This window comes from Strix uralensis, chromosome 16 (genome assembly GCF_047716275.1).
Source record: "Strix uralensis isolate ZFMK-TIS-50842 chromosome 16, bStrUra1, whole genome shotgun sequence".
NCBI lineage: Eukaryota > Metazoa > Chordata > Aves > Strigiformes > Strigidae > Strix > Strix uralensis.
This window is the reverse complement of record NC_133987.1, coordinates 9,958,918-9,982,456: the sequence shown is the minus strand read 5'-3', so window position 1 is coordinate 9,982,456 and position 23,539 is coordinate 9,958,918. Positions and strand designations below refer to the sequence as shown.

Sequence of the window (23,539 nt, the reverse complement as noted above, 5' to 3'; positions counted from 1 at the left end):
TCCTCACCCAAAGGGATATCCTGAGAAGGTGCAAAATGTGCTCGATAACCTCTCCCAGCATTTGGGCCAGAACACGAGTGGCTCCAATCGCAACTCCCACGGCAGACAGGACACCAGCTGTGCCACTTTCCCAGCTCACAGCAAACACTTTCTGACAGCTCACATGTGCTTCCCCTTTCCTCATCATTACAAACCCAGGCTCTTTCAGCAATAATTTCCAAAAAAACCAAGATACACCAAGAGCAGCCCACAGTTAGGACAACTCAGTGCAAGGCCAGTAGCTGCAGCTTCTGCTCCAGTGGTTATTTATAGAAAGCAGAACAACTCCAGCAAAAGAAACTGAAACAAAAACCCAACAAGGACAGTGAGGAGTCCAGCATCTCCCTTCAGTGGAACAAAGAAGTTGAACAGGGACTTGGCCACACTCACTCTCACAGACTGGAGGCAATCCTACCATAAAAAGCTGCTTTTGAGTCTGGCATTAAACCCTAGTTTCACTGACACAGCTTGGATGAATTTAAACAGGAGCAGGAATTTGTCCTGGTGTCTATGGGATATGGGAGCAATTGGAGGGCAGGGACCATCCAGAGGTCCCTCAAGCCATACAGTCTTCACCATTTTCAGTGAACTTCAGACCTGATCTCCATTTCATTTCAAGTATGCCTTCAGGGGCCTTTTAAACATCTGTTGCTGTGTTTTAGTTGAAATGTTTCTCCTGAGGTGAATATGTATGTAAATAACCTGGGGTGGACATCACATGCCAAATACAAAACCCTCCATCCAAACCCCACCTTTGATTTCTGTGAACAGAAATGACTGTAGCAACAGTCTCATGGTATTTTATTGCACTGTTGTTGATAGGATAATGTAGCAAATACGCCATTCGTGTTTGTTAGAAAAATATAAGTGCATCATTCCTAAACTGTGGAGATGCACAGCTTTTGGGATCAACTCCAAAAGCTTTAACAGCCCACCTAAAGTCTGGCAGGCTGCTAGTTACAGGGAATGTGTCATTTTTTGGCAATTAGAACAGAAAGGTCTTTGTAATTATCAAGATAGAAACCTGGGAGCAAAGGAAAAAAAAAAAACAAAAAAAAAACCACAACAAAAACCATAAGGAAAAAACACATTTCCAACAGAATAAGGGAAAATTTGACCCCCGAATGGAACAGGACTGGTCTGCACTGGGGAGATGGCAGGTCCAGAGGCCAACAAAGCACTGCCAACACCAAGGGCTCCAAATCTCACTTTAGGTGCTTGTTTCCTTGCCTGGCCACCCACATGAAAACAAGTGTTCTCTGTCATCAAAGGGTCAGCAAGGAAGGTTTCAGAAGAAGCCAGTGGAGCAGCTTTATCTTGGTCCCATATACTCAAAGCCTTTCGCTCGCAGCAAAAAACACCACTGGAAAAGCTGTTCAAGCAGTTTAATATCAAACTGTGGCTGCACGGCTTCATTGCACTCTGTGGAGGAGTGCTGGCCAGCCAAATTTATAGTCTCCAATTTATTGTTACCCAAGACCCTCAGCTGGGCTGGCTTTCCTAGGACGCACTGCAGTGCACACACCACAGATGCTGCATGGCTGCTATGATGGCTTTTTGGAGACGTATGACAGACAAGAAGCCCCAGCCAGAGGTGAAAGTGGCCCAAAAGACATCAAACACCATCCGCTACCACATTCTGATTGTATCTTTGTGAGCCTCCATTGAGTCCAACAAAGACAAAAGAAATTAATGTCAGCCAGGAACACCATTTCCAAAACCCAAATTTGTAGCTTCTGGAATTTGTCAGAAGTTTTTCCAGAAAAAAACCAATCTGCTTTCCACAGGCAGCTCTGTGGACGCAGCTATGCCAAGTTTCCGTCAAACAACTGTTTTAATGGAATTTTAAGTCCGAGTCCAAATTTTTGCTCAGATTACAAGGAGAGCCACTGCAGCGCAGACTAAAAGCCTGTCTAGCTTCACGCTCTGCCTCCGCATCTTTTCCTATCTGCTAAGTCCTCGCTGTGAGGACTTGCTTTTAAACGGCTTTGTGGAGGCATAAGACAGCTGGGCGGCTTCTTCCAGGCACTCTGTGCATCATCTCGGCTTGCAGAGACCAGAGACTGATGTGCCATCCACCCCCCCAAGACCAGTGACCAACAGTAAGCTTCTGGAGGAGAGCAAACAGACAGGGGTTTTGACTATCAAGGCATAAAAATCTTGCATTATGGATTTGAAGAAGCTAAAGCTGAATTTGAGTATGCAAAATCATAACACACTCAATTAAAATGCTAACTGTTTCCTTTTTTGTTTGGTTGTTTTACATGCATGGTCCAGTTCACCACAAGGCTGTTTTTCAGAATGACTAAACACAGATTAAAAACATGTAGGAAACAGCCTGTGTCGGTACTATCTTAACCTTGTAGTAATTTCCTTTGGAAATTAAAGGAATCAATATGAATTAACAGGCTTATGAGCTAACTACAAAGAGAAAATGTACAACAAGCAGAGAAGACCTTGTGGCCAGCTGGGACTGAAGGAGCAGACAGGTCTCAGGTACTTGGCTGACGACAGGGCGATGCTCAAGCAAAGAATTCCCGAAGCAAAGTGCCCAGTTTGAGCCACCACAGGAGGCTCCATCACTTAGGAACTGATGAGCAGCCACTCCAAGAGGCCATGTTGCTTTACACCCAAGACATCAGGCACTCTTGAAAGCCATGGATGTAGAAGCTGAAGACCCTTATTAATAAGTAGGAGCCTGAGCAAAACACTCAACTTTACCCCTCTGGATATTAAGCATTAAAGAAGTTTATCTATAAAGCACCAGCAAAAAGGAGGTTGCAGAGGAAGAGGAGGCCAGGTGAGAAGTTTGCATCCCTGACCATCATTATACCCGATGTATGGTAGGGGGCCAGACAGACCTTCAGACACCAGACTGAGGTGGTGGGCTTGGTAGCTCCTCTACCAAATGAACCAAACTTTAAACGATAAAGTAAGAACAAATAATCCAGGGATTTACTAGGCAATTTTCTCTCCCTACATTTTAATCGTACTGTAATACAATGAGACACTTCTGCTAATAACTGTTCTTCAGACAACTATATAGGTGACTCTCAAGATACGAGCTTCGCTGGGATGCACCCTCTCCCTGACTGATGTCTCATCTCGTTCCAGATAAGTCAACCACCCAGTACAACTCATGCCATTTCATTCTGCCCCATTTTTCCTACCAAGGGACTCAAATGTACTGGCAGTCAGTATATTTAAGTGTTCTACATAAGGAGCAGATGTAGCTCCCACTTATCCAAGCACAGAGAGGAGCGGAGCAATGCACTGCAGCTCATACGCAGTTCCACAGAACGATGCTCTGTGTTCCCGAATCAAGCAAAAAGGCAACAGAAAATGACGTTAAGTATTGGGCAGGGACATGGATGTACTTCCAGTACTGCAAAAGCCCAGCAAAACCTTGTCTCTGTCTTTTTCTATCAGTTTTCAGCCAAGCATATGGATGAACAAAGCCTTTTTCCTTTGCTTTTACTCAAAAGCAATACTACCCCTGTTGCTCACTGGTGACTCAAAACTCAGCCATGTGCTTGAAGTGTATCTGCCCCAGAAAAGGCTGTTTTACAGCTCTCGGTCTGCTGCTGCAGTGCACAAAGCTGGGCCATGACCACTCATGATCATCCAAAGATGGTTTTTGTGGTTTAAGTTACTTACCCAAGGCTCTTTGGGCCAATGCTGTGGTGGTGTAGGAGCATCCCAGAGTCTGGAATTCATTTCAGCCTCAGGAACTCCCCAGTGGTACAGAAGTTGGCTGCCCTGCCCACTGCTCCTGATGCATGGGCCAAGTTGCTGGCAGACAGAAGATGAGAGGAGAGGACAGAAGGGGATTTTTTTTCCGGTGGGTTTTTTTTGGGATTTTTTTTTGCCTATGCACAGCCAGTAAATTTTCCCTGGGCAATTCCAGAGCACCTCTCCAACTTCTCTAACCTTCGCCAAGTGTCTGACAGAGCCAGGAAGCCACAATGGGGTTTCTGGAGGATGCAGAAGCCAGATGCAGCAGACAAACACCACTTATTTCCCAGGGAGTCAAACACAACATTGTAGGCAAGAAGAAAAAAGGACCAGCTGGCACTGCAGCACTCCTTCCTTCTTGCTCTGAACTTCACAATTCTTCAAGCAACCGAAGTAGAGGGATTCCAGAAGTAGCATTATAAAATTAAGAAGCTTCAAATGAACAAACAGCCTGTCCTTATTACAGCTCGTACATCAGCATCCTGCTGCGCTGAGACTGGGGGCAGCTCCCACAAAGCCTGCCCAGCCAGTGCAGCCAGCCAGCGCAGGTTGTTTTAACCAGAAGCATCAAAACCTCTTGATGCTGCAGAATGTGGGTCGGCACACAACGGCATGGTGCCAGTGCTGGATGGAGGTGTCATCCATCGCGATGCAACCCAGGGCTGTGAGCTGGGAACAACTCATGCTATTGCAGTGACTGGACTGCAGCGAGGCGGGGAGAAAGCTAAATATATACCCCTTTAAAAAGCAGCACTCCCCTGCTCTTGTTCAGCATGCATCTGTTGGAAGGCACAGAGCGCATCTAACTAGAGGAAGAAAAGTACAACCTGGCACACCATCCTCGAAACATTCCCAACATGGAATGTACCCACAGCTGCTTATACTGCAGCAATGTCAGAGGGAGATCTGTTACTGCAAGAGGTTGCATCTATCCCAATGCACCCTGCTGCTACTGCAGAGGCCCAGCAGTGCTGGAGAACACTTACATGAACTCCAGGCTCAGTTCAGAAATCAGGGCATTCAGGCTGAAAATTGTCCCAGGGCAAAACAGGCACAAGTTGGGAACACAGAAGAGCCAGAAATTGGTCTCCCAGACGCTTGCAAGAAGACTAGCCCTGCCTCATCTTCCCAATCAATCAATCAATAACCAAAAGAAACATCAACAAAACCCCTCAACCCTCCTGCTCATGTTTCTCACAGGCTATATGCCCAGCAACATGTCTCTCCACGGGCATCAAGAAGGGCTGTGGATAGAGCGGGCGCCCCAGCACCAGCACAGTCCCTGTGAGCTCACAGGCAGCTTTCACAGGGCCGTGGCTGGAGCTCAGCCACCGCTCGGCAAAGCTCCCTGGAGTGCAACTGCACCGCAGGATGGAGGAAGGAAAATATCATAGTGGCAAAGCCCAAGCTGCACTACCAAAGGAAGCCAAATCAACCGAGCACAGAACCAGCCACAGACTTTTCTGCAAGCCCGACAGCAGAAAGAACGAAAATGCTTGTGGTGTCTAAGCTGCCTGAGCCGCAGGGCGAGCTTTCACTATCTCTCAGCCTGACCTCTGCAAGGAGAGCTGGGTGTGATTTGCACCCAGCTCTCAGGACGCCCCAAGCTGCAGAGGCACCTGCCCCACCTCCAGCCAGGCTCCCTCAGCATGAGCTCTGCACCCCCTCGGGCAGGGATGGGGTGTGGAAAAGAACCAAGAGTCTGCTCCTGAACAACCCAAATAGCAAAGAGCCCCCCGCCCTGTAAGGAGAAAACAGCAGCTATGGCTGGAGTGCAACATCTAATGGAATTTAACTAAGACTTCTTAAGAGTAAATAAAATCAAAATCCCCTACAATTGTGTTTCTCCTTTCGACGACAACTAGGTGAAAAATCTTGCTTCTCCATTCCTAACATCACAAGTACATGCAAGTCTCAAAATAACACAGCTGACTGGAATTTTTGGAGCTCAGCGATACAGATGTGGTAGTGGATCTCTTAGGACCACAACAGTTCACCAAAGCTGTCTGTTCACCAAGGATGGCATCCACCTCCCAGCTCCTGGCAGAGCCAACAACTTCTCCTGCTGTCTGGCTAGCATGGAGAGCTTGGGGCACCCTTCTTTCTCCTTGTATCAGAAAGACACTAAGGAGAAGGCAGAGGAAGTAAGCATGAATAACACTCTGACAAAAGACTTTTTGTTTCAACCCAACTCTGTGGAGAAGCAAGACAGAAATTATCAGTGATTTTCCCTTTGTAGATGCACCATCTTAGGAAGTGCAATCTATTTACACAGAAAGATGCAAGCAGCAGTGGATGGACAGGGATGAGAAGAATGCTAGGGCCATCTACAAGGGGCACCACAGACCCCATGGGGATGTTGAGACATGCATCAGAAAACTCTGGCCACCAAATTCTGCAGTAACAGGATACATCTGTCCTTGGGCTGCCAGGTCTGCTGGTCAGGGGAGAGGCAGGCAAGATTTTGTGCGTGGAGATGATGGATTAATGTCGTGCCCAGAGTGTGAAGAAAAGTAGGAAGCCTGGCCTGTGTTAGGTGGAGGAACAGCAATCCTGTTGTCTGAGTGTGGACAGGCAGGAGCAGGAAGGTTTCATCCTTGACTGTCACAAGGCAAGTCCCCTCCACCTCCTCCAGCCACCAGGTTTGAAGCGCTATTTTTCAAAAATGAGTCATTACTAAATCACAGCCCTGACCTTTCAGATCCTCACCCACACAAGCTCTTCTGAGTCCCCAGGAAAACCCATATGAAGCATCTTCTCCACCTTCCCTAGGCCAGGACCCAGAGGTGATGCTTGAAGACCAGTTCAGGTGGGAAGAGAATCTAAAAGGTCGCAAACTCCCAACATGGTCAAACATATACAGGCCCTTCCCTCTCTCTGCCTGGGGAGAGACAGGGTTAAAAAAACAAACCAAAACAAAACACCTCACTTTGCTGAAGCTGTTTTTCTGAAATGAAGGAAAAAAATAAACAACGGCGCTGCCACATTCAGCTGCATTTGCGCCATCTCCTCCCTTGAACCTGCGGGATTGCTCCAGCTCAGGGCACCTTCCCAGTGGCTTCTCCTTGGGCTCCCTTCCACAACAGCAGAGGTGTTCCAGTAATAGGAAAGGTAAAAGGCTGAGGCAGTTTTATCCTGGAGAAAAATAATCCTGGCAAGATAATTACAACACACTCAGAGTGTGCCCCTCCACAACACACAGTGGCTTTGCCAATCCTCAAATCATTTCTGTACTTGTCAGAACTGTGGAAGCTGCTGCCAGAAGCCATTTTAGATCAAAACTAAGATCTGGGAGCACTGCATAAATGGATGCTTTTTTTTTTTTTTATTGTCAGGCCAGGCAGCGCCACTCGTACCTGGGCCCTCCCAGATTTAGCATTTGAGCATCATCAAATAGGGGGTAACAGATGCACCACTGAGATATTTCACAGGCACAACAGGTGCTCTCTTTTGTCTTCACTATAAAAGGCATTTTGCATGACATAGGAAGACAATAACTCTTTTAATAGCTATTACAAGAAGATTAAAACAAAGTCACTTTGAGAACGAGCACAGGTACTCATGAACACTTTGGCCCACCTTCAGTATGATTTCAGATTTGGGGAACACAGCAGGGCCTTCCTACCCAAAGGCTAACATCTCACACAGGGAACCCTACGAACCCTTCCAGTACTTCTGTTTTGGGCACCTCTTACGATGCTCAAATACATCATCTGGCTGCTCAGAGCCTCGCACATCACTGCCACGCCACCGAACCACACCTCCCTCTTTAACTAGTGACACCCAGCTAAAGCAGCAATATTGAGAGGGATCTCATGGACCAGTACTCACTGGTTTGTTAATACTAAAGAACTGACTCTGGAAATTATGCCCTCCAGACCCTCTGTAAAGACTAGTTTCACAAAGATACAACCCCCCCCTTGATATTCTGCAGGATTGGACCCTAAAAAAACAATTTCAGTTCATCTTCTTGCTCAGCTCTCTTGGTCTACAAAGTCTACCCCAGCTTACTAGGGAGGTTTACTCTTTGTGTGACAGAAAATACCTTTTCACTTGCCTTCATGGAGGAGATTATTTGTAGGCAAAAAAAGAAAATCCACCACTGTGGCACTAAAGCCCAGCATTATTGCACTGAGTAACCTAGCATCTCATATAGCAGATAAGCAAGTTCTTTTTTGATGCAGAAGGGCTATTTGAAAAGGCAGAGGAAATCAATGGGTAGAAATTGGCATTTTTAGCCTTAGAAATTTGGAAGAGTCTGGGGAACAGACGAACTATTGACTTCTCTGCATCATCTCAACTGTACTTATTAAATAAGATCCCACACGTAGTATAAACTCTACCATATGCATGCAGAAGAAAAAAGATTTTCAGGGCCTTTTATAAATGAAACCTCCTTTGTGGCTAAAAAAAAAGTGTATCATGCTAAAAGTAAAATATTACAGAGGCTGCAGCTGCACAAACAAGTAAATGTTGTTTACCAGCAAAGGTATTTACTTACTGACAGTCAAGAAATGTTGGCTTGTAATAAAACGGTGGCATTTTAGATTCATATTTTGCTTTTGCTACATTGTTTCCATTCGAGGCCATAAACTGTAAAAAAAGAAAAAACAGAAAGAATTAAAAAATCATAATGGTATTTTCCTTTGTCCTCTTTTGCTTCTACAGAGTAATAAAATTATTGGGATGGGGCCTCTGTTCGCTTACTGAGAGGTTTCCCCAGGAATGGGCACAGAAGGGACGCTGTAAAGATTGTGCCTGCAAACCAGGGCTCAGAAATTAATATTGATTATTATTGCCAGGGCTCCCCCAGCTTAATATGACACTGGGGACAAGTCCGTGTCCCAGTCCCAGGTGCACAATCCCCACAGGAGCAGAAGGCAGCACGTGGTGGCATTTCCCACTTGCAGGCATGGGAATGAGATGGCTCCCAGGGAATCCAGCACAGAAATTAGGTAACCAGAGGGCAAAACCTGACACTCACTTTAAGTCTCCACGTGTTATGGCTCCAGCAAGGTAACAGTCTCCGACAATATGTTCTTTGCTTGTTCCAAAAGGATAATTTTATTTTTGCTAAGCCATGCCAGCAATCTCAGAATGGAGCTTGAAGTATTTAATAAATAAAAATTCTATCTGCCCTGACAGCCCTCCTTTCCTTCTGATCTTGTATACAAATGGTTAGTTGAGAACTCTGCAAACAAAACCACACATTTCCCAATTCAAATATTTTATTTAATGAAAGTCACTTTATAAGTGTAAAAAAATCATTCTTTTCCAGGCAGCCATGCTAAATACATTTTGTCTTGTATCAAATGCCAAGCATACAAGCATAACAAGCAGCAAGCAGCTAAGCTTTTTCTTTTTTTTTTTCCCTAAGCAATTTTTTTTCATTATTTTCATGTTTTTGAGCTTCTCAAGCTTACATATTCAATCTATTCTCAAAAACATCAGGGAAGGGAAAATCCAAGCAACATAAAGGCTTATTTTTCTTATAAAACACATGATTCCATGAGCTGTGGCTTTCAGAAAAACCTCAAATCTACAACCTACAAGATAAAGATCAATGACTGGTAGTGTTCTTCATGCCTTTAAAGACACCAATAGTCAAAGCAGAAAGGTTTCCTGGGTAGGCTTGCCTTTAGCAACATCACCCAAACCTATGTAGGTGTGTGGCATAAATAGAGAGAATTTATACTGTGAAGGTTCAGTTCTTCAACGTCTGAGTTTAAAGTCTTCAACCCTAAGTGGAACAAAGCCAGAAATAGGTAGGCTGGGCAGGCGTGGTGGACTAGAGGTCTAGTCTACTGCCTAGTCTTGGCTAGAGGTAATGTAAAAAACAGGAGGAGACAATTAATTTAAAATTAGTAATTTTTACACGCTGTATTTCATTGACATTTTTATAGGGGTGGAGGAAACCATCACAACCTCTTCGTGAAACGGCTATTCCATTTTTCAGTCAGCATCACAGACCTCATTCCAACATTCAGGAATTATCTAGACATGTTTTCTGAAATTACGTTTGTGTGGCATCTGTAGAAAGGACTTGGGTTTACAGCTTTTCTGGTAAAATGCAGCAACCCAAACTCACTGGTACTCCAAGTCTCAGATGCACGTACCTCCACTTGAGCATCATCCCAGTCATCCAGACGGACTGACTTCACTTTGCTGACTTGGGGAATATTTCGATGGATTCCTGAACAATTCAAGCAGATGAAAATCCCTAGGCTATGGGATGCCCAGTCCGGGTCTGAAAGCAAAAGGAAAGAGAGAATTGCACTTGACTGGTCTATTGAATTCAGCGCAGGAGGAACGAGAGACGGGGCAGGACAGGGTATGCCAGGGGAGTTCAGGAGTCACCAGGTCAGAGTTCCCTGATTTTAAAGGCATCAAATAAATATACAAGCAAAACAGAGATATGTGCTAGTTTATATTGATAGCAATACATATTAAAATAACAATTAACAGATTTGCACTCTCAAGTGCAGCTGTTATTCACAAAAACCCGATATACAGACAACTGCATATGCCCAAGACCTCCAAAACTCACTCCATGCTCACACGAAGAAAAGAGGTGAATGTCCATCTTTCATCAGCAAATCCCACCCAAGCACTGAGTGGAACAGAAATTGCACAATTAAAACAAACAGCTCAGAGAAACCGCTATGCTGCTCCCTTGCTTTGCTATTTTTTATTTTATTTTTTTTTTCCTTTCTCCACAGTGGGAGTGCTCCACAAAGAGACTCTCCTCCTACAGCTACAGCTGCCCAGCACTACAGCCCTCCATGCCAGGAGGTTTCCAGCCCTTGCCTTAATGGAAAAATGCTGCCAGTGGCAGCTTGTACTTTCTCTGAGCAAAACCACTCACTGTTTACAGCCCCGAGCTGACGTCTCACACAAAGCACTTTAAACACAAGTCCCTCGCCTCCAAATTCCTCCTTGGGAGAGGCATTGCCCAAAGGAGACTGAGAGGAACTGGAGGAGGGCAGGGGCCGGGGGCAGGACACATCCACCAGTGTCCCTGGCGTTGCCTCGCAAATAAAGCCGATACAGGGATCTTTGTTTGAACTCTGACTAGCAAATGTCAGAGCCTGCTATTCCAGCTGCGCCCCAGCAGAAAGAGCTTCCTTGCAAGTCACCGAATCAGCCACTAAATTCTTCCCCTCCTTCCAACGGAGCTCTCCTCGCCCCATCCTCCCCCAAACCCACACGGGTGGGAGCCCCCCAGCTGCCCCATTGCATCGGGCTGTCAAGGGGTAAGGGCAGGTCTTCCTTTCTCACACAGTCATCATTTGTTTGTTCCCCTGCAGTAATTACACTAAACACTCACTCCTCACAGTGCAGCAATTATTTATAAAAAGCAAGGGAATGTGCTTTCTCCTTCTTATACATATTTAATGGTCTGGTTATGTCAGTGGAGCAGGAGCAGGCTGGTGTGGGGCAACACAGCTCCTCTGCACAGGTCTGCTACCAGCCCCTGCCCATGGGGATGGCCATCAAACTTCCCCAGCACACCCTAGGGAAGACAAAGTCCATTTCCCAGGGGTGGTTGTGTTCAGATATAAACCCAAGAGCTAAATAAGCAGCCTCATCGGACGCAGCAGGGTGCCCATCCAGGAGAGGAGAGCAAATTCCCAAGCTGTTACAAATCCCATCAGCCGCAGCTCCCTTGGCACAGGGCTGGGACCAGCAGCTACAAATAAAGGGGTTTTTTTTCTCTTTCACGTGGTCTCCCATCCTCATGTGAGACCCCAACAACGGTAGCTCAGGCCTGGCAAATATAAAACCAGTCAAGTCAATCTAAGCCCACCACAGCAGCAACCAAATGCTGCCCACATCCAGCCATGCCAGTGAGGACACGGGTGCTCTGCCCCATGAGTCCCGATCCCCGCACCCTCACCCCGCTCCTCCCACAGGACCAGGTGACTCAGCTTCACACCACACCCGAGGTCAGGCACTCCCACTTACTCCAATTGCAAAGGCTGCTGCCAGTTATTGGGTTATGGACTAGCAACAAGAATCAAGAGTTTTGCATGCTCATGCACATTTCTGTACTTTAGCTCCTCATGTCATCCTCTCCCATCTTCAAACATGTGGCTGTAATCCAAGTCTGGGACCTACCAAACTTCCTACCACAAAAATAGTTCAAGGTGCAGAACTGTTGCCTCATGGTAGCCCAGGACCATGGGACCAAACGATGCGAGTCAGGCATCAGGGTCTGTTGTGGAAAAAAACATCTCCGACTTCCACACAGCAGATCAGGCACAAGGAAGGGTGAGAGAATCCAGAGGACAGGGCAGACACAGAGCAGCGGCAATGGTGAGGAAGAAGCAGCCATGGCAGCAAAGTTTGGAGTAATAACCGTGCTTCAAGCCTTCCGATGTAATGATATCTGATCAAAGCAGTGCTCGACTCAGGGAAATGGGTATCAAAGCATGCGTCGGCCTCCGCAGGTTTTATCGGGAGCCCCAACGCTTGTTTTATGTTAACAAATTTATCTTAGGCATGCAGGTGGATTTCTTCATATTGTCTGCAACTTCCTAGACTCAGGTTTCCAAAGTCCTCTCGAAGAAGTAACCCCTCCACTGCCTGCACTGCTGTGCGCGACGGGACCAGGAGACATCACACCTTCCTCCAGCCAGGGATAAGGACACATTTAGGTGGAGGAACATTCTGCAAGAAGATCCTCAGGCTCAGACAGAAGACACCCCAGCTCTGGTGGACACTGAGCCAACTCATGCCCAAGCCATTTCTTCTTGACGTAGGCAAACAGCACCTCAAGCAATGGGTTTCAATGACAGCTGGGGTTTTAAAGCATCCTCCTGACATGGACAGTATTTTCTTTAGACCAGCCTCTTAAACATGCATCCCCCCTGCTCCACATAATGTCAAGCAATGTCTAGTTAGAAAACAAAGGCTGAGCTATATGCAGGAGCATACACAAATGGTTTCCAGAAGATGATAGTACTTCAGAGGAGCAAAGATGACAGGGTCAATGGTGACCGCGCTCTTGGAGGGGATGACCTCAGCTTGTTCAATAAAATCACCCCTGCTAGCTATCTCCTCCTGATCACCTTCCTTTCAGTGTTTCCTCTCTTGCCTAGACTCAAGGTCCATGTCTGTCCAACATAAACAGCATCCCACACAGTAAACTTCAAGGAACACCATGACAGAGCTGCATGCTTCACTCAACTCGCCAGGCCCAATACCAGCAGTCTGCATTGCTGCCTTATATTAATAGCAACTTACCCTTCATTGCTCTTCTAGTTTTAAAAATACATATCTCTTAAATCCAAAAATCATGCAGCAAGGGGGGATGTAAGAGTTGTAGATGCTCGGCTAGTTGTGTGCTGCTTTCCTGCGACAGCTGCAGCCCAGAACTACACAAATTTGGCAATTGTTTTCAGTGCCAAAGGGAACACCAGGCAGGAGGAGTTCAAATGCCTCAGGTGCTGAGTTAGCTCCATCCAAAAAATTGCTAAGTAGCAAAATACCCCAGAACCAACTGATCTACCAGGGAAATCTCTTTAAAATGTCACTGTTACAATAATTTATCAGAGATTTCCCATGGCTCTTGCTCTCCTGGCTGAAGACATCTGACTGAGAAAGCAAGCCAGCCCAGGCCTTTCCTGGACTGTAGTTGAAAGCCAAAAGCAATTTCAAAGCATTGTCTGAACAAGACAGAGTTATGGACCCACACAAGTCCCTGGGCTGGTGCCTCCCTGTGACCCCTCTGTGTCGCCACTCTGCCTGTGGACAGGCTGGAGGATTCCCTCACTCCATCTTCTGAAGGGCTCTGCCAACGCTGCTTCCCCTTCTCACCCACTCCCTGCCCTTGTGACCATTTTTTAAGAAGCCTAGCTATGAGACCTCTACAGCCACACATCTTCTGCAGGAACTGGTGACAGATCCTCAGGCAGATGGCTGCTGGCCAGGGTGAGCACCCACTTCTGCGGGGATGCTTTTCCAAAGCCCTTCATAAGGCTTGGGGCTGTCGGTGGCTACGGCGCTCCCCAGGCACATCACAGTCCCTCTCTCTTCATTTCTGCTCTCCAGTGTGAACAACATGAAAAATTGTCACCTCAGGAGCATAGTAGATAACACCAGCAATCTCCGACGTCGGCATAATCACAGACTCCAACCCTTCAAGTGACTGCGCCAATGCAGGCTTCAAGATAAGACATCTTATCAAGCACAGGAATAAATTCACATAAACGTATTCATACAAGAAAAGTGAGTTTTGGGGCAGCACTATTAGTTTAGTGAACCAGTGTCCCCAGGCTGTACGGCTAGCGGAGTGAATGCCTGCCCGCAGCGAGCTGAGGTCTCCACAGCCAGCTGAAGTCCACCTTGCTGCTAAACACTTCAACTGCTGGAACACGTTCTCCATGCTGGACATTACTGGGGAGTTCAGTAACTTTATTTAAGCCATTTTAGCTGGGCAGGGCACAAAAAAAATGCACCAAAATGGTAATATATCATAATCTGGACATTTTGGGCACTGCCCAAAAAAGATTATTTTTTTCTAAGCCTCCAGAGTTTCAAGCAAACAGCAGTGAAGCCTAATGAAAACTCTCTGGCATGCCCAAGTTCCACGCAAATGACTTTATTCCATTATGTCCAGCCAAAAGGAATAAAGACTAACAAGGAGCAAGGGGAATATTAAATCAAATACAGTGTTGTAAGTGCAGAAAGTCTCTTATCCTGCAGCATCATTGCTTCAGAACAACCGATGCCAGCTCTAGAAGGCTTTCACTGCCCAATGTGGTAGAGATTTCTGGTCACTTATAAACAGATTATAATGACTTGCAAAATAAAAAAACTTGATGTAACTTCATTTTAAGAATTAAACAATTAAACAAAGCTAAACTAAGTGAAAGGGAATTGGGGTGGTATTCTCCTACCTCATTCATCTGAAAGGGAAGGCACAAACAGAGATTAGGGAAGCATCCAAAGCTAAACTAAAACACTTGGGCAACAGAGCTAAATTCAGAAATTAACCCAGCCCCTTTTGCCACCACAAGTCCCAGGAAAACCCAGCACACAGAACAACGAACTCTGCAGCTTGAACCCAACACTACTGAGAGTAAGAACAGCCAACAGAGGGAAAAACAAAGTCTGAACCCAGAAGAAAAATAAACAAGAACCGACATAAGACATAGGACAATTTATACAAACCAAAAGGAGAGTAGAGAAGATTGGAAGTGTCATGCCAATGGAATTTAATTTTTTAAATAAATAATCAATATTTCCTGTATCCAGAATATAAACATAGGGTTCCAGTTTAAAAAATCCCTAGATGCCATCAACCAAAGCTGTAGCAGGCTCAAAGTAGCCACAAAACAAGAGCAAAAACTTACTCGGATGCCCCTGCTCCACCTTTTGCCTTAAACCACAGTTACCACTATATATAGCACAGTATATTGCTGACCAAGACAAATACCTGTGAGAAGGTAGCCAATGCACAGCAATACCCTGTTAACACATCCTCCAGCACACAAACTATGGCCTGACCCTTAATTAGCTGCCTGGCTGCATCCCCACTACACCAGCTGGGTGGGAGCTCGTGTTTTGTTGGGATGGAGATTCAACAGATTTTTCTGATCTCTCTCCCCTGTTTGAGGCCATAAAGACTAATTAGAGGGGAGAGGAGGACCTCTCAAGGTAGGCAAAACCTTTTCTACCCTGCACTAGAAAGGTAACTCATGCCCTATGATACGGGATATAATCACAGGGATTTCAGTGCAATCAACACAAGCAAGAAGACTTTTCTGCTTGCCACTCAGCTGCTGCTGATTTCCTAAATGCCCCAGCCAGGAGAACCTCGTGTTCAGCACTGAAGTTGCTATTTACTTTGGGAAAAGATTAGGAGATTAATAAACAGACCCTGGTCATGCATGTTTAAAAATAACAATAAAAGACGTTAAAACTGAAGCCAAACAGCCTCCCACCAACACTCCTCTCTAAGTAGGAAAATTTTTCAGTGAAGGCACTAATCTTGCCAAGGTCTTTTTATTCAGCTGGCAGGTCTCAGCAGCCCCCTCTGCTTGCTGTCTGCAGCCCAGGACTGTGCTGCAACCCAGGCACCAGGACTGGGCAGAAAACACTGTCACATTAAGCCTCCTTTGTTTCAAAAAGTCCATTTCCCTGCTGAAAGTGGCATCGAGCTAAACACAACTGCTACGGGATTATTTTTTATTTTTTTTTACTTTCTTACCCCTCCACTCTGCTTATGACCAGGGAGAAGGGCTGGCAAATTCCCAGGGGGGGGAAAAAAAAAAAAATCACTGTTTAAATGAGAGGACAATGGAGGTGCGGGAACAAGTTTCCACTTTTAGCTTGAAAATGAAAAGCCCGTTTCACGCCATTAGAGCAGCGAAGCTCTGGAACAGCTTTCCAGTAGGTGGTAGTGGGGGCAAGAGAGAGAACTAGCTGTGAGGCAGAGCCCCATCACTCCACAGAGGGGATGGGAGATGTCGCTGCAGATGACAGCACGAGGCAGGACCCGATGACTCAGTAAGTTGTCTTCCCGATCTGTGTTTTTAGGACCGGCAGTTGGATAGGGGAAGGAGAGGGTTGAGATCGAATCCTTCCAGTGCCTTCTTACCCTGAGTAAATCAAGCAACTCCCAGCAGTCGTGTGTTCCCCTCTACTCACCACCTTCACTTCATGACATCAAGGGAATGGAAAAGCTTCACCTGCTTTAGAAATGAGAAGATGCTGGGCCTGCAGGAAAGGTGATTACAACCACCTCAGCCACACACCATCCACCCTCAGGCTTTTATATATACTGTTACACCAAAATACCAGATCTGCTCGGCTTTGCAGCACAAAGCTTCGACACCAGACTCCCCTCCATCACGCGCCCTCTGCTCTTCCTCCACCCCTCATCCCCCCTGAGCCCCAGGCACCCAGGCTGATGTTACCCAGGATCCACGTCCCAGTAATCCATCCCAAAGAAGAAAGATGAAAACGATAAAAACAAGCCATGTAAACTGCTGCCGGAGGGTTTAAACTGCAGGATCACTTTGATGGGATTTCCATTTCTGTCTTCAGAGCTTCCCTGTCCTCCTACAATGTAAATGATTCTCGCTCCATGGAAACACAAGCCTAAGCCATAGAAAAATGGAGTAAAGAGAGAAATACTCAAGGTCTTGTTATGCCCTGAGATAACCATCCGTCTCATGATGTGAGGAAAGATTGCCTGAGACAAAGAATCATTTAGGGGAGAAAAAAAAAAAAAAAAGGCCGAACTGCCACATTAGTCTTGAAGAAAAAAAGATTATTCTAATACATGGAGAGCCATTACACACCAGCAATTCAGCAAGATTGTTCAGTTTGCACTTAAGACTGCATTACCATGCTGTCTTCACTGTGAAAGCACATCTTTAAACCCACCAAAACAAACACACTGCAAACCAACATCCAGGACCCTGACTTCAACACAGAAGTATGTCATGACAGGGGACGTGATGCCCCAGATAACGAGTTTATTACAGTGGCTCCTACCCCAGAATTCAGTCTCAGAAATGTAGCTAACGCAATCTCATTATTCATTACAGATGGATGATATTTTTGCAACTGAAACATCTTTTATTCAAAAACAACCTTTCATTGCAAAGTAAGGTTTTGCAAAGATACAATTAATAAAAACCTAACTAGAAACTTAAAAAAAACCCAACCAAAACTGCAAGTGAAAAATGTAACCTCTCAGGTTTTTTTCCACTCTGATTTTCAGTTTCTAGTTTAGCATCCTTTGTGCATTCCCAGCTGTTGTGGTCAGAGCCACTGTAAGCCTGTTCTCCCTACCTGAGACATGCCCTCAAAATCTGGGAGGAGTTTTTGGAAGCTCTGCTTTTGCACAAGAGATTTTTCTGCCAGACACAGATCTGACCTTCCTGAGCATCACATTCAATACCACATCCCACCCAGCTGCAAGTGTAGAGATTCTGTGCACAAACCTGGGGAACACACATCTTGAACACAGCAGCCTTGCTTGCAGGACTTGGCCGCTTAAATAATCCTCAATCACGATTAAGTGGCAAATCCTGGCACAGACCTAGGCAATCAGCAGGTTTTGCCTAGATGTCCCCAAGGAGATGCGATGACCCTTCAGGGGATGAAGTTACTTACACAGCCTGGGAGGTAAAAGCACTGCCTCCCCTGATGCTCCCTGTCCATCCCAAGCTTTGATTTTTTGCATGGTCACAGCTTAGCCTCAACAATGCCAAGCTGCAAGCTCTTCTGCATTATATACATGAGTATACAATACCCGGGACAAGCTGTTACTTCAGGGCTATGACTACTGAGCCTCACCCAAATGCCAAAACAGTAACAAAAGAAAATAACCTTTCTTGACAGCAGGGAAGAAAAAAAACTTTCACTGACTGGCTGATTTCTGAAACAAATACTTCCAAGAGCAAAAGAAAACCCAGCTGTCTTCCAAACACACAGATTTGTGAAGTGACTAATAGAGATTTTTCTCCTCTTCTATTTCTGACCCATCCTATTCTTTGTTATCAGTATCCCTGAGCTAAATGGCTACCTCTTATCATGGATCCTGTATTAACTGGGGATTTCAGGGAAAGGAACACACCCACCTGAGAAGCAGCAATAATTAATCGGGATCCTGACCTTTCTCTTACCCCCAGCTGTACCAGATCAGCACTATGATGATACACACATGTGGGAAAGCACAGGTACGCCCTGCTTTCCTCATCTTCTGTTCATTCCCCACCCTCTCTCTTCTTTCAGTCTCACTTTTTTTTTCCTCTGCTTTAGTACTTTTCCAGTGTCTAGCTGTCCACTCAGTTCCAGCTCTCACCTTTATCTTTCTGTGCATCCCACTCCTCAGCAAAGAACATACTTGCACCCCATTCTGGAGGCTCACTGGACACCTATCCCGCATTATCTCATACGCAGAAAGACCTGGTCTGCCACACTTGCCCAGGACAAATAACAGAATTCAGCCTGAATATTTTAAATATTATCTACAGACATTAACTTATGTTAAGCAGCCCAGGGCATCTCAAGTTTATCGTTACTCCCAGGCAGATGAGCACATTAGAGCACCATGAGTAGCTCTCATTTACTAAAGAAACTGAAGCAAAGCGATCACGAAAGAAATTGGGTTGATGAACAGACATACAGTCCCAAGGAAGTAATGCCGTGACAGTTCAGAAGAGAGGCCGAATGGTATTAATATAGCACATCTTGTGTTACAAAAGACACTGGCCCAAATTCTCCTCTCCAAGTTTCAGATTCACTAAGACAGCTCTGCATGCAAATGTCACCACAAGCAAAATATGGTTTTGTTGTTTTACAAGCCCATTTGGAGCCTTTAAAAACAACCCTCTTTCCCTGCCGTGAGCTATTTTACTGACCTACAGCTTCATCTCCATCCTGCTGATGCTGGGAAACTTCCCATTTTGCAGAGGGGGTTTATATTACATGCAGGGCAAGGGAGAATTACCCCATTGATCTGAATGGCCCAGGCTTGTAAAGTCTTCTCTGGGAAGGAATAATTTAGGCAGACACCTATTTGGTAAGCCCAAGCTGTGCTCAGCAAGATACCTCAAGGGTGGGTTGGTACAGTTAGACAGCAACACCAGCCAGCAGATGGGTGGGAGCAGGCAGAGCAGCACAGCGCTGCAAAGCAGTTCACACTATGCAGAAAGTTCTTTGTCCTTTCCAGCCGGGTACCGGGGGACACAGCGCATGTGAAAGTGAACTGCAGTGTCCTGAGATGTAGATTGGGGACATAAAACCATTGATGATGGTATGAGCTGGATGGGGGTATCCAGGATTTAGGATCTTGAAACCATAAATAAATCAATAGCCAGAAAAATAAGGTTCAGCGGAAGCACTGGGTTTTCTTTAACCTATAGAACGACAGGCTGAAAAGGACATCCTTTCTCTACATCTCTTCAGAGCCATCCTGCCCAAGCTAATACAAATGTAGGTGTTTCTACAGGGTATTTTCTTTAAAAAAAAAAAAAAAAAAAAAAAGGAAAGTTACTTGCTATGCAATTTTCTAAGATTCTTCTCAAAGGCAGGTGCCACCACACCACGCAGACCCTGCTCAGCAAGAGCAAAGGCTTTCCCACGCTCACGCCCCGACCCCAACAATTCACCATCCAAAGGGCCAGGAAGATGCTCCTAGCTCAGATCTTCTCCCCGCTGCACACCAAGAGGATCACGGACATCTCGGCCCCGTCCTCTGCGCCGCGTTAAGCTGCGTGCAAGGCAGGCGCCCATCGACGGCACCGCTGGTCAAAGGTTGGTGGGCAGGATGCCCGGGGCAGTGCCTCTGGTTCCCCCGCTCTGTTTGCTCACTGACAGGGCGGGGGCAGCCACAAAAGCCAGGGGACCCGGAGGACAAGCCGCCCCCAGCAGCACAGGGCACCCCCCATGGCAGAGCCCCCAGCCGCCCGGTTAACGACACCGGGGCTGCACTGCAGACGGCGGGGACCTGCCGGGGATGACATCAGCGCTGCCACGGCCGGGCGAGGGGCCGGGCCGGGAGGGAGGGAGGGAGGCGGCGAGGTGGGGGGGGGGGGGGGGGAGACCTCAGCCGGGGCTGCTCGGCGGGTACCGCGGCAGCGCATCCCCATCCCTCCACCCTGCCCCGGAGCATCCCCGCCGCATCCCCCCGGGGGTAGGGGGGGTGGCATCGCCCCTCGGCAGGGCACGGAGAGGGCTGACACCCCTACCACCGCCCCGCCGCTGCCTCCGTGCGGGCAGGTGCGGCCGCCGCCCGCGCCCCCCGCCTCGCCCTGCCCTTACCCGGGGCGGCGCAGTCGGCGCACGCCGCGTTGCCCGGCCGCTGGAGCAGCTCCACCAGCGCTTTCCTGCTCCTCTCCTTCGCCATGGGGGCGGCGGGCGGTGCGGGGCGGTGCGGGGCTCCGCTCGGCTCCGCTGCGGCTACGCGAGGCTCATGGCGCGGGGCGGGGGGCGCTGGCGAGGCGGGCGGCGCGCCCGGGCTGCTCCATGCGGCCCCGCTCGCCCCGCGCAAGGTGAACGCCTCCGGCGGGCCGGGGGAGGGGGACGGGGGGGGATGAGCTGGGGCGGCTTCTTGCCCTGGACCCCTCCTCGCCCCGCCGCCGCCGCTGCCGGAGCTGGAGCCGGAGCCGCCCGCCCGGGCACGGCGCCGGTTCCGCCTTCCGCCGGGCCCCGGGGGCTGACGGCTCCCTGCGCCGCTCGCCCGCGACCTCCAGCGGCCGCTCGTCGCCGGGGCGCCCCGTCCCCGGGGGGGGGGGTCCCCGACCGTCAGGGCATCCCAGCACTCCCCACCCCGCAGCGGTCCCTTCCTGGGTTTAATCTCGGGGGGACCGTAACGCGCCCCGGCCTCGCTGCGCGGGGAGGGGATGCTCTCGCCCCACGGGCTTGGCAGAGGGGAGGGTGGGGGCCGGGGGTCTTCACCTCGGGGAGGTCGTGGTTCACAGCACCCCAGCCCTCCCTGGGTGGGGCCTCGCCGCTCGAGCAGCTTGGCGCGTTAATAAGCAATGCTTTTGGGGCGCCTCTTTAACGTTAGCATCTTTTGGGGGTACCAATAAACGTTTAACTGGTACCCACGTGCGCTCCAAAACGCTCCTCCTTCACCGCTCTCCTTCCAAGCACACCCCACCACCGCCTTCCATGGCTGCATCTTGGCAGGACTGTCCTCCGAAGTATCTTCCCACCCCTCCACGGTGTCAAGGGAGTATCCGGGGAGAAAACACCCCTGGGGTAGGGTCACAGCTTCACCCTGTCATCACGGCTATGTTGCTGGGACCAAGGGCTGCAGCCATTCGTGCATCTTGTGTCACAGATGGGGCAAGGCTCCTGCCCTTGTTTTACCAGCTAAGAACTAAAGGGTGACTCAGGGGTGTGATGTGAGAAGCCTTTGGTCAAGGAGGGGTTCAGAGCAGTGCCTCGCAGGCTGCTGCCCTAACCCAGGCTGAAACCTTCCTCTCAGGTGTGGGTGACACGCATCTGCGATGCTGCTATGGCCTATTTGTGGTTCACACAGCCCTGCTTATAGAAACGTTTTTGGTTTTGCAAACCAAGTCCCCCATTCAAATCATCCATCTCTGCTTCCTCCAACAAAGCAGAGCACCTCCTGCAACGCTCAGCTCGTGCCATTCATGCTCCCCATGAGGTTCAGGGCGTGCACAAGCATCTGCAGGACAAGGGTGCCAGTAGCTCCTGGAAAACTTCCACAACCAGATCACCATCTTGGTCCTGCAAACGTACACAGATGGGAGCAGGTTTCAGGGAATGCTTTGTGGGAGAAAATAGCATATACCCTTAAATACGGGCAGAATCACAGCTGGGTACATTCACAACGTCCCCCTAGCCTGGAATACATTTTCTAAATGACCTTTGCATTTGTGCTGTCAGATAACCGACTGTAACCAAGTTGATTTTTCACTGTTTTAAACTGATGTCAGACTGTTCCTTGCTGACTCTACGCAGCGTTACGCATCACGCTGGGGTTTGCTGGTTTTACACATGTAGGCTGGTGATGTCTGGAAACTCATTCCCACACTAACCAAAGGCGTAATCCCACACACGGGCTTTTTGTGGAGAAGTTGAGCTGCTGCATCCAGACCCTCACCGCCTTCAACCCCCAAGTCACTAATACTAACCTGGAGCAGAGCACTGACTTCTAACATCCACCGAGTAAAACCAGTTCCAGTATCTTAGCCCTAATTCTTCACACCCATGCTATATCCAAGCTTGTCAGTGTAAACACTTACAGGATCAGAGCTTTACTGAAGTCCAAGTTAGGTTAGGTTTTCATTTGCACTCTGGCTTTTCCAGAATATGCACTTGCTGGATTCTTCACACGATAGCCAGGATGCTGCACACCACTATGAACTTACCGAGGGCAGGGGCTGGGAGGAGGGAGGGGGATTAAAGTCTCTGTTTAGCTTTCCATTAAGACTTATCGATTCTCTTAATTTTTTGTTCTCCTGGTTGCTAGGCAATCCCTCTCCCTCCTCCACATGCTGGAAGCCAGGGCTGCAGACAGAAATTTATATCTTGTAATAAAATCAAATATAACAGAGCCTGCTGTCAATGATGAGAGGGAAGTGTTTTGTAAAGGACAGGCGGAGCAGGAGAACAGGGCCAGCAAGGGTCGATCAACAGCAGTCCTCAGCATTTAAGTCCCATCCCAATTACTCCAGACTTCACATCAGGAGACAAACAACCCATGTGGGTGGAGAGGACGTGGAGAAAGAGGGAGAAAAGTTGGAACTAAATGAGCCAGAATTGAAGATAAACTTTTGTTCTGTGGAAAATCAAAGGCTTGATTCAATCTCACATATACAAGGGTATCTCCGTAGATTTACTCCTGGTTTATCCAGGTTGGTCAGCACAGTGTTGATCCAGGGCAGGCAGTGAGGCTCTCCTGGTGGACATTGGCTCCTAAGGACTGTGATTCTTGGTATAGAGCAGGGACAGCCTCAGAATTCACCATCCCACACAGGACAAAGGTTGCCCCGGAGGGCTGGCAGAGGCTCCCGGGAGGCTGACAGGCATCACTGCTCATGCTTGTCCATGTCAGACTGTTCCCTCCTGCCTGTGCCCGCAGGACCCGACACCTCGACACCTCATCTGAGCTTCTCCCCACATTTTGCCTGTGGGTACAACCTGCCAGAGAACGCTTAATGAATTTGCTCCTACTTCTTGCAAAGTCTCTGGCCAAAGTCTCTGGAGACCAGTTGTCACTGTCAATACATCACCCTCTTTCATATGCTTTCTGTCTCTCCACTGCTAAGTG

General features: G+C 47.9%; 1 protein-coding gene across 2 annotated transcripts in view; it reads right to left on the bottom strand.

Moving 5' to 3' along the window:
- Positions 1-20,899, bottom strand: part of ADAP1 (ArfGAP with dual PH domains 1) — a 61,629-nt gene extending 40,730 nt beyond the window's left edge. The window contains exons 1-3 of one of the 2 annotated variants that reach the window (XM_074885866.1): positions 20,557-20,899; positions 9,891-10,021; positions 8,276-8,367 (exon numbers count right to left, since the gene is read on the bottom strand). In XM_074885866.1, coding sequence (XP_074741967.1) covers positions 8,276-8,367; positions 9,891-10,021; positions 20,557-20,641 — 308 coding nt within the window. In that variant the 5' untranslated portion in view covers positions 20,642-20,899. Of the gene's footprint in view, positions 1-8,275; positions 8,368-9,890; positions 10,022-16,697; positions 17,193-20,556 lie in introns of those variants that run through there. The other variant, XM_074885867.1, reaches the window with a different exon arrangement.
- Between the last annotated feature and the right edge of the window lie 2,640 nt (positions 20,900-23,539).